We start from the raw sequence: 11,972 nt of genomic DNA, 5'->3' as shown, positions 1-11,972 counted from the left end.
GTTTTTAGCATGCTCTTAAAGATACAGTATTAAAATGTTTATCCTGGTTTATATATTTCTAACCCAAATATCTGTTAGGTGACTTATATTCCTAACACATTGTAAATCAGCCAGAATCATTTATGAATGTGCAATATATATAGCCACTAATTATTCACTAAAAAATAATTGTATTAATTCATTAAAAGGGCAAAATTAATCAGCTACAGAAGTACAATTGGCTACCTTGCAAAAGCACTGGAGTAGTAGCCACGACTTCCAGAAGATCCACCATAAGTTTTCTTAATGTCTTCATGAGTTATCTAATTGGAAAATTAAGGTAATACAGATTAATTTAAGTGAATTGCATATTATATAATATTCCAGGAAACATAAGCAAGACCTACATGGAAATCATATTTCTTTGTGAACTAAGCAGAGTAAAAGAAAACAGAATATTGCAATGTTGAACAATGGGTAGCCTCCCACAAAAAGGCAAAATCTCATGAAATTCTTTATATGAATTTGACCTTTAAAGAGTATTAAGTTTTATTATTTAATTTAAAGTCATGCCCTCTGCATTACAGCAGCATTACCTTCTTCCATTTCCTGAGTGATAGAAGAGTAATATGGAGTCCTTTAGAAGTATGTATAGTTATTAAATAAAACAGTAATATACTATGTAGGTTAGGACAAAGTGGAAGCTTTATATAAAATAAGCAAGACATTATATGTGCAACCATTATAATATATACCAATCAGCAAAGTTTCCTCTCTGAAGAATATTCCATTTCCCCCTTCCTTTCCTTCAACAGTTAATTAACATGTTTTGTTCTCAATCTGCCTGCTTATTTTTTTCTCCCTTCCTTTAGCCATGCTAAATCAGAGAGATGAGCCTGGAAAACTATGCAGTGACTGTTACAAAAATATGTCTTTACCTCCCCCCCCCCCAAAAAAAAATAAAAAAATAAAGAAAACATTAGGAAGAAATACAAACTGACTTTAAGCTCCCTGGAGTATAAGAGAGAGGAAAAGGAAAATCGAGTTAGGTTTTCAAGAATCTGTTATTAGAGCCTATTTCAATAAAAGCTGATTTTCAGCCATTATCAAGAAATCTGTTTCCTGACCTGGCCTACGTTGGACATGTTGATGCAATTTTTAAAATCTGCTTGCAGCTTAGATTTAAATCTATATGCTGTTTTATTTCATTACAAGCATTCAAGATCCTTGTTGGGATCACTATAATTACTTACCTTGCTAACATGTTGATCATTGAAACTGTACCACTGATCATCACTAAAGGATTTTATGCATGCATAATAGTGACCGCCAGCTGCACTTCCCGAATGAACCATAACAGAAAATAATTCATATAGTAATGAATTCTGTACAATAGAGAAAATAGGAAATACAGATTGGTCAGAAAATATTTGTATCATTCAAATTAATATTTTTTTTAATTCTTACTAAGTATTTTTCATACTCTTCATATCTCATACCTTTTGTTTTGTACCTAAACCCGCAAATGTTAATACTAACATTTAAAAGGATATCTTGTTCCTTGTCCTATTTATATTAGAACATATTCACTGCATTCACATTTTGTGAAATAACTAGCTCCCAACAAGAAGCAAAACAAACAGAACAAATCTGAACATTTATAAGAATATGTAAGTAACAACTTTTATATAAATTAAATATTAAATTATCCCCACAAATCACTCTAATTCTAATATTTCCTGCTCATTTATTATTTATATTATTACTTCCAATAATATCTGTTCATTTTTATTTCTTGCCATCTCTTTCGTATGTTAAGCAGCATCTTGCTATGGTACTATCACCAATAGCAATTGGCCACAGAATGTATTTCAGCAAGTTGGATATGGCTATGAAAACCAACGTTCCATATTACGCTTGTTTTTTCCCTTGCTGGGAATTGTCAGCTGACACTATTTTCCTTTTCCTGCAATTAGGCAAAATAACTGCTGCTATATTAGAAAATTTCCCTACCGATGAGAATAGCTATTGACATTCATTATTTTAAAATCATGTAATTCATGTTCTCATTATGGTACTGGTAAATGTCTCTTGTAAGATATCTAGTTGTTTGTAGGACAGATAGACAGACAGACAATTACATAAAGATATCTCTACTACAGGTAGTTCTTGAGTCACAACCACAATTGAGCCCAAAATTTATATTGCTAAATGACACATTTCTTAAGTGAGTTTGCCCCATTTAATGACTTTTCTTGCCAGAGTTGTTAAGTGAATACTTGCATTTGATTAATAACGCGGTTGTGATGTGAATTTGGCTTCCCCATTGACTTTGTTTGTCAGGTCGCAAAAGATGATCACATGACTCTGGGACACTGCAACCGTCATAAATATGAACCAATTGCCAAGCATTTGAATTTTGATTATGTGACCATAGGGAAGTTGTAACAGTCATAAGTGTGAAAAATAGATAAGATAGAATACTTTATTGGCTAACTGTGATTGGACACACAAGGAATTTGTCTTGGTGTAAATACTCGCAATAAACATAAAAGAAAAAATACATTTGTCAAGAGTTGAAAATCATAAGGTACGACACTTAATGATAGTCATAGGGTAAAAATAAGCAATCAAATCATACTAGGAAACAGTCAATATAAATAATAAGTATACAAACGACAAAGTTACAGTCATACAGTCACAAGTGGGAGGGGAGGGGAGTGATGACAAGATTAACAGTAATAGTAGTGCAGACTCTGTAATAGTTGAACAGGGTTGAGGGAATTATTTGTTTAGCAGAGTGGTGGCTTTCAGGAAAAAACTGTGCTGTTGTAACTTTGAATGGTCACTAAATGAACTGTTGTAAGTCGAGAATTACTTGTATGTGGCCATGGGGTTGTTGTTTTAGCTTTAATAGCCTCCCCTCAGATTATTTTGCAATTAACTGGAAAAATCAGTTAAGGTTGCACTATCAATTTACTGACAAGTTTCGGTAAGGCAAACAATATTTTGTGTTACTTTGTACAATACACAGTAATAATCTTAACAATGTAACAATGCAATAATGTTACCTTTAAAAGGCATATTGAAATAGCATAAAATTATATAAGGTACCTTTTCACTGACAACTTTTGAAATTCTTTCAGCAGCACTATTGTTTTCAAGACATATTCCTTCATCAATGCCATCGTCATTAGAAAAGTCATTACTCATCTGATCACTGTGACAACTGCCTTCATTCTCTGCTCCACTATCAGTGCAGCTCTCTGTTTGAGGAGACTTCTTAAAACAAGTCATAAGTATTAGCTTATAAACAAGGATTTATACACAATAATTATCTAATTAAAGACAAAATTATCTCACAAAATAACTGAAATTGTAACGCAGAGTCAACACTGCATATCTGTACACAATATGATAATTAAATTCCTTTGTAAAAGTATGCTACAGACTTATTTAGTTCATCTATGAATGGATTCATATGTTCTCTCTTACTACACACTAATACTTAGAGATGAGCATATTTTACAAATACACAGCAAGAATACACACCACTTCAGGAAATATAAAGGCCTGCGTTTTCTCCTTATTGCTTGGTACCTTGCACTATTGCATGTGTGTCTGTCTGTATGCGTAGCAGTCACAAACAAGGTCTAGGTTTTACATTTAAGAAGTTTGAAAGGGGAAAGAAAAGGCAATACCACAACAGTTGATCCTATTCTATGAATAAATTCCAAATTAATCTGATATGAAATAACTTTGTAATTTAGAAACAATTAAGGTATTTCTTAAAACATAATCCAAGTAAATACTGATTATTACCTCATCTTCAATATCAATGAATGAGCCCATATCTAGCTCTTCAGGAAATGTCATACGGTCATTAAGTTTTATCCTATGCATAGTGGTATAATCAAAATCAAATCTTTTTAACTGCAAGGTCAGCAAATAAGGAAAATGCAAGAATCGCAAACCCTGCAAGATACAAAGGGAAACCAATTGTCAATGATTAATTGCATTTCATATATGTTAATACACCCACCTTATTATTTAGGTTAAAATGTGTTTACCTTTCTTGCATCACATTTCTTCTTGCATCGTTCACAGAAATATTGATTGGCACCATCAAGGATCTCAGGCTGAATAAAAGCATGTAAAGCTTCCTCCTAATCAGAAATGTTTAAAAGACCAGCTTTACACACTATGCAATATTCAATCACTTGACATCAAAGATTCTTGAATTTTATAACACAAGCCAGTGAAAAAAAGTATCTAACAAGTATCAAGTTATTTTATATTTTCCCTTCAGTAAGCAGCCAAATCGTGATCCATAAAATATTATTTATTAAATAATTGATGGTTCCGATGTTTAGATATTGTAATATAAATGATTGAAAGCAAAATATGTTATCTTGCACATCACATTAAATCGCAGTGGCATAGGCAGTAATCTATCCATCAGTTCCATATACTCAGCCACTTGATTTAAAGCTGGCTTATTTTAATGGGAACAAGTTCTTTATGATATTTAGTAATTTTTAATTACTAAAATTTTATCTGCTCTAGAAAATATTTACACATTAATCTGAAAACTTAACCTTTAAGTTCTGAATGCACTTCTCTGTACAAGTTTCATTAAGTACAACTTATTTCCCTATAAAATATGACTTGCTCTTACCAAAAGAACTTGACTCATTTCTTATGCTTTACTAAATTCAATTCAAGGTCTTAGTACTTTTCTATAAAACCCTACTTGGCCTGAAACTCAGCTACATGTAGAGGTCTGTTTAGCATGTCATTTTCTCCTAATGTCACCTTTAGAACATCCCTACTATCTGTGATGAGGCAGGGAAAGAAATATTCTATCAACTCCCCATTATACTATCTTCAGAAAATCAAAGGGCTAATACAGAACAAGTCAAGATTATGGTTTCAGGTTGATGTCACAGAACATTTTACATCCACAGACACAGAACTAGTGATAAAAATCCATGGCAGCAGCACTACACAACACACCCAACCTAAGCAAATACATTAAGTGTGAAATAGCCAGGATCATTGGACTTCATCAACCTCTGTTTCACCACCTATTTTCAATTTTATGGACAAGCATAGACAACAAATGAGAAAAACACCAATAGAATTACCACTCACAGGACCCATAATAGAAACTTCAGCATCTAGAAACTATAGTATTTCCAACAAAAATATCAATCCAGTATGTACTATACATTGCTTTTTCATAATAAAAAAGAATGAAGAGACACATGAAACCATCAACAGAATCTTAAAAGAAATAAAACTCACAAGGGAAGAAGAAAACAATAACTACTTTTCTTGGATATCCTTATCAGCAGAGGATATAACGTCAGATTAGAAACAGAAATCTATCAAAAAAATCATCCACACTATCAAAGTGCTCAAATACCAAAGTAACAACCCAACCTTCCACAAGAGGAGCTGTGGGACAAGCACAAATGCACTGTAGCAACCTAGAACACTAGAAAAGGAAAAAGAGTGCCTATGCAACATCTTTCAAGAAAATGGACACCCATGAAACTTTATCAAGTAGAACGTGACCACTCAAACCACAACAACACAGTCAATGCAAGCTATAAAAAGAATTAACATTGCCAAACATCAAAAACAACTCCGAAACAACCAACAGACTATTTATAGACTATTTACAACCACACTGCATCGTAACATGGGAGCCAACTAAAGCCCTCCAAAACATTTTAAGTAAATCAAAAGAGTGCCATTATGTTGGACAGACAGGTAGAAGACTAGCAGGGTACATCCAGGAACACTAGCAATCAGACATCATGATGAAATCACAACACATGGCCAATTTAAGCATAGTTGCAGTTGAGCATCCTAGACAAAGCTAAATCCAAAAACACTAGGGAATTCTGGGAAGCCTGGTATTCAGACAAATCAGCTATGAATAAGCACATAGAGATAAACAAGATAAACAAGTGATGCATACCATTCAAGGGAGGCAAAAGCTAAAAAGGAAACAAAAAGATAACACCTCCTTGTCAGCAATCAAACCCCAGATAAACAGGAATTAACACCAGGATTAATACCAAACAAGCAGTAAACAACAGTCTAATCAAGGAGAAAATAACACCCCGACCAACATTGAGAAGTCAAGGGTATATAGATAGATAGCAAACCTCACTCCTTTTTAGCACTGCTCAGGGAGTACCAAAGAATGTGTGTGTGTGTGTGTGTGTGTGTGTGTGTGTGTGTGTGTGTGTGTGTGAGAGAGAGAGAGAGAGAGAGAGAGAAAGAGAGAGAGAGAGAAAGAGAGAGAAAGAGAGAAAAAATGAATTTCCAGAAGCTTCTCTATAGAAAAGCTTACCTTTTTACACCAAAGTATTCCTTTTGGTATTAGGCCAATATTGCTTATCCTTATCAGGTTTATAAAATATATGTTTGGAAGATTCATGGCTTTTTAAAAGCATTTTTGTATTTTTTAAAATCATTTTATCAGTAAAAATGCCTGAAAAACGGATGCTTAAAGGATATTAAAATATTTGAAAAATCCTTTAAATATGTAATTTACTAGTTTGCAAAGCTTAAAAGTGACTGGAATATTTTGAATATTTTGCAAAAAGCACTTAACAAAATGTCCATCTAGATTTCAATTCAATAACCCATTTTTTCATAACAAATCTTTTTAATAATGAAAATAAATTCGAATAGCAATCAGTTATATCAAAGATACTAATGAATATGGTGAAGAAAATTTAGTGTTGGTCTAAATCAAACTCAGATATTCAAAACTATTAAGACACTTCACCAGATAAATGTGAAAGTTGAGAGGAAACCAGGTTCACAACCTACATAAGAACCTTTGCCCACAAAGGTTAAAACAGACACAACAATAGCCTGTTATCACTGTGTAAATTTCAAGGCAAATGTTATTTTAAAAAATAAAATAAAATCCTGTGACTCAATTTCTCTCATCAACAGTTGTTCTCTGGAGTCTAAATAAATAAAAGGGGGCTTAGCTGGGCAGAAGACTCACCAATTGCAAAATGACTGGTGCACAGCTTATAAGACTACTATCTAAAGCATGTTGTTTGATGGATCCCACTTTGGGAGGAGATCAAGGATAGGGAAAGGTCTTCAAAAAGCCTCCAATTCACCCCTTTTCCCTCCATTTCTGAGAGCTCAGAGAAGCACTAAGAACAAACAAAACAAAACATTTACAGCCCTCGCTTTATCACATGGGTAAGAATTCTGTCACTGCTGAAACAGAAGATATATTTTTAAAAAGCTCCTAACTCCAATGGTGGAGCAGAGGTGGGATGGTGGTCATGAGGCTGAAGAAAAAAGTAACATGCTGCTATAATTTGCTATGATTGCTCTTTAAAAAAAAAAAAAATCTAGGAAATGCATACTTTTATCTAAAAACCATGGAATGGGAAAAAAAAACTTTTTTGCAAAATAATTTTTTTATCAAAAGAGGTTGCTATTGAAAATTCTACATTCACGTTTTAGAGGAAATGTGCTAATTACAATTCTGAAGTTATGCATACCATAACATTTTCTATTTTTTTCTAGAAATATTGAGATAAACAAAACAAAACCTATATATTTTTAATTAAGTAAATGACGTGAATGACTGAAAAAATAGGCATGTGAAATTTATGTAAGCTCTGTGTGATGTGCAAGTCAACAAGGAACCATACTGTGCTATATTATATATAGAAAAAAAGAAGTGATGCTCCTAAAGATATTCTAAAACTAGATAAAAATCCATGAATGGTAATGCATTTTAATGGCTTTATTGCTTACCAAGGAGAAAATTAAACCAAGTATTTTAATCTTTTTACAGATCACATTTAAAAACATATTTACATAGTTCTGAATAATCTTTTCATTCTGGTATTTTTTTATTTCTAGAAGCTTTGTAATTTTATAATTACAAAATATATAGTTTAATTCTTTTAGTTTTATATTCTTAATAGTCCATGAAATTATCTCTATAAATATACAGTCAGGATCAAGTATTTATATACTCAAATCAAGCGCAACCAGTCAGATCCAACTTGCTGTATTGTTCTCACCTGCAGATCATATTAATTGAAATTAGTCCCATTGGAAAATCAGTGGAATTAGTGGCAGACGTATTGGTAGAGAAGATCCCCCCACAAAAAAAATTTAATGTGAAACAGTATTCAACTAACACCGATAATGATTTAATTACAAGAGCAAAATGCAACATTAACACAGTCTTTACTGTCTTATAATAAAATTTACACAAACTGTTGTAATGCAACAGATCATCTTAGAAATTGTTGTGATAGAAACAAGGAGTTTTTTTTTTAATTGTTATAGTATCTGTATTCTCTGAAAAGTCAGTGTGTGTCAGCCCTAGAGCATAGTAAGAAACAGACACCATGAAGACCTAAGCCTATCGCTCTTAGGATAGTTATACTATAGTTAGAGAACCTTACAAGTCTGAATGTGCTTCTCTTCCTCCCTCTTTTATCTCCACAGTCTTGGCCCAGACTTATGTCTTATTTATCTGATCAATGTCAATTATCTGATCATCCCTCTGCCCTCCTTTATACTCACGACAGCTATTGCTGCTTCAAAAAAAAAATTTTCTCTCCCCCCCTCCCCCCATTCCCTCATGCATGTAGATAAAATAGCTGAGATGACAGAAAAGTAAAGTGGCTTTGGAGGATTTTAAAACTTTCAGGACAGGTCTTTCTGAACATCCTTTTGAAATGTTTTTAAACAGCTATATCGTTAAAGTATAAAGCAAGCATTGTGAAGAAAGCAATCATCATGCGTTCAACAAGCTAAAGTTTAGAAATTTTGGCTTAACACTGTTATAAATCTTACCTTGTTAGATAAGATTTACTACTTCTGGCTATTTGTAATTTCATCTTAGTTCTACCATTTTTCTGATATTCAAAATGGCACTTTGAAAGTCTAGTAGGTCTCCTTTTCGATTAGATCTAAATATGCTTAACAATGTGTTCTTAGGGCAATTACAAATAGTTCTTGACTTAGAACCAGACTGTTCAAAATTATGATGGTGCTGCAAAAAGTGAGTTACAACTAATTCTTCCACTTACAACCTCCACAGCATCCTTGCAATCATGTGATCAAAATTCAGGTGCTTGGCAACTGACATATTTTTTTACGACAGTTGCAGTTTCCCAAAGTCACATGATCATCATTTGTGATCCTCAGAGAGGGTTTTCAACAAGCAAAGTCAATGGGGGAAGCCAGATTTACTTCACAATCACGTAGTTCTCTTAGAAACCACAGCAAAAAAAGTTGTAAAGTTGAGCACAATTGTTTTAACAACAGCATTGCTTAGTGAAAAATGTTCAGGTGCCAATTGTGGTCATAAGTCAAGGACTATAACATTTTAAATTATTTACACAAATATATTTCCAAAACTGGAAAGTTTTTTGTAACCTTTGTTCTAGATAATTTTTTAGGCAAGCGATTAGATTGTTTAGTATCTGTCAGATTAAATTTGTATACAAGGCTAACCTTATTGTATCATAGATCAATAACTCCTGTTGCTTATTCTGAAGCTGATTAATTCTTACCATTTGGGCTGATTATTTTATGTAACATGAAAACAAGAAGTACTAAAATGATGATATACCTTGGTTTGTACTTTGGTTTAACCTGAATATTATCAACATGATTAAAGGACTTGTGTGGACTTTTACTCTTCTAAATTATACTCTTCTATGAAGCTGACTTTTTATGGCTTCTACTGATCTAAAAAGAGCACTTTAAACTCCTATTGATTAGAATAATTAAATATTATTAAATATTAAATAAAGGGTCCTATCTTTTCTAAGATGACATTTAAATGCAAATGACAAATAAATGTATTTCAATCCTACATTTAAGATTAAATGTACATTTAAGATTAAAGCAACCTAGAGCAAGTTAACTTTATAAACATCTAGAAGATTATTTTTTCAAGTTCAAGGATAAAATATTCAAGTTAAATATGTAGGTAAGAATATTTAATGCAGCAGAGCTACTATTTTAAAATATAAAAGGTCTACTGTGTTTCTTCTGCAGCTAAGGTATTCAAGGCAAAACTAACGATGAGTTGCTGGATGACTGCTGGATATATTTTTACAAGGGTTCTAGCTCATTAAAGATGGCTTAGTGTATATTATTTTGCAATTCCTCATGTTTAATGCAATTTGCAGTCTGTCATGGGGAAAACATGAGGTTTGAGCTTGCATCTGTGTGGGGTTTAATTCCTACCCCCGATTCAACTTTGTTGAACCATTTTCAAACAACCTAGAACTAAAAGAAAAATCATGGTAATATAGGTTCTTTCTTGAGCTGTTTTCATTGGCATTTCATATACCAGAATATATTTTCGGACATCACATTTGGAATTTTGGGCAAAACTCCAAAATAATTCAAGTGTGGTTTCTAATGATCTCAGGGGGACCAAGGATGAGTTTTGTGGTTTATATCATTGTTTACATTTTTTTAACTACAAAGCAGCAATTCAAAGTCTGCAAAGAGCCTTGAGTCTAGGTTTTTTTTAATTATCTTGTCAGCAGTCTTAAAAACAAGTATCAAAATATTCCATTTTATGAGTACATGGGCCCTGGGGCATCATAGTTAAAAAAAACCTCAAGAACTATTTTGAAGAGTCAGCTGGAAATAACTAAATATATCTAAATGAAATTCATTATAAAAAATTTCCTTTAAACTACTACTAGAAATTGTGAATATTTGTGGTGACAATCAGAAACAATGACCAGATTGACTTTTGGGTAGGGGCAACAAAGATTAGTAACATTCTTTATATTTAAAAAAAAATAGAGAAGCACTTACCTCTAACTAGAATTCTTTCAAGGTAGTATCCTCCATAGATTCTCTAGTTTGGATTGTGATGTCTGTGGCAAGTCCCCTCAGAAACACACTAGCAAGATCAAAAGAGCTTTATATTCCCTTCCACAAGCCCTATTAGCGCATGTATTGATCCCATTATGATTATTCCATTCTGAGTCAAATTCTTATTTACCCTTTTTAATGGAGGATCAATGGAGGATACCACCTTCAGAGAATTCCATTTAGAAACAGGTGACTTTTCTCCAAAAGAAAGTATCCTCCATAGTTCCCAAATACTGAAAACTATAACTAAAATATTTTTCTAATTAGAGGATCAGATGAATAGATTATTAATACAGTAGGTAAGTCAGCACATAATACTGAGTCTCATGTTTGGATAATCGTAAGGAAAACAGACAATACTGTCCGAACTAAACAAGAACTGAACAGAAATAATACAGGTACTGCTCAACTCATAACCCCAATTGGGAGTGGCATTTCTGTCGCTAAGCAATGCTGTCATAAAGTGCGATGTCATGTGCTGCTTAGTAACAGAAATCCCACTATTCCTGGCTGCCATCATTAACTGAGAATTGTGGGTCATTAAGTGAGTACCCACCCCAATCGAAGTTATTTTGGTCTTGGTTCTTCCCAGTCCTGAGCCTTGGTTAAGTGCCTCCTCTTCAAATCCTGCCACCTGCCTATCTCTCCCATCTCTGTTCCTTTGTCTACCCTCTCCCTATCTTGTGGGGCAACAAGTAGAAAAGCCCAAGCTGATCTTAGCCATCTTCTTGCTCCTGATTCTGACAAGGTATGGCCAGCCTGGCTCTTCGTGATGCAACTGTTGACCACATGAGGCTATCTTCCCAGGTCTTATGAGAAAATAGCCATGCACAACCTTGTGCAGTCAGCAGCTGCCTTACAAAGGGCCAAGTCAGACATTATGGTCAGTAGAGGCAGCGAGAAGATGGTGAAGGCTGACCAGGGCAGCAGACTTTAAGCAACCAAAAGGTGGGGAGAAAATAGATGGCCCCATGACTGTAACTGCCAAGTGCCCAAATTTTGATCTCCTGCAGAGTGCTGCAGTGGCCATAACTTCAGGGACCTACTTGAAGGCCTTTCATTTATCATCACAAAAACTT

General features: G+C 33.6%; 1 protein-coding gene across 16 annotated transcripts in view; it reads right to left on the bottom strand.

The window, feature by feature from the left end:
* The window catches only part of USP47 (ubiquitin specific peptidase 47), a 55,557-nt gene that overhangs the window by 18,309 nt on the left and 25,276 nt on the right, over positions 1-11,972 (bottom strand). For 10 of the 16 annotated variants that reach the window (XM_026705624.2, XM_087921127.1, XM_026705605.2 and 7 more), the window contains 5 exons: positions 4,050-4,145; positions 3,802-3,954; positions 3,094-3,261; positions 1,233-1,364; positions 226-302 (listed from right to left, as the gene is read on the bottom strand). In XM_026705624.2, coding sequence (XP_026561409.1) covers positions 226-302; positions 1,233-1,364; positions 3,094-3,261; positions 3,802-3,954; positions 4,050-4,145 — 626 coding nt within the window. The remainder of the gene's footprint in view (positions 1-225; positions 303-1,232; positions 1,365-3,093; positions 3,262-3,801; positions 3,955-4,049; positions 4,146-11,972) is intronic. The other 6 variants (XM_087921123.1, XM_026705614.2, XM_087921128.1 and 3 more) reach the window with 1 other exon arrangement.

Source organism: Pseudonaja textilis, chromosome 1, assembly GCF_049901715.1.
Source record: "Pseudonaja textilis isolate UNSWEBS1 chromosome 1, rPseTex1.2, whole genome shotgun sequence".
NCBI classification, from domain to species: Eukaryota; Metazoa; Chordata; class Lepidosauria; order Squamata; family Elapidae; genus Pseudonaja; species Pseudonaja textilis.
This window is presented reverse-complemented; position numbering and strand designations above follow the sequence as displayed.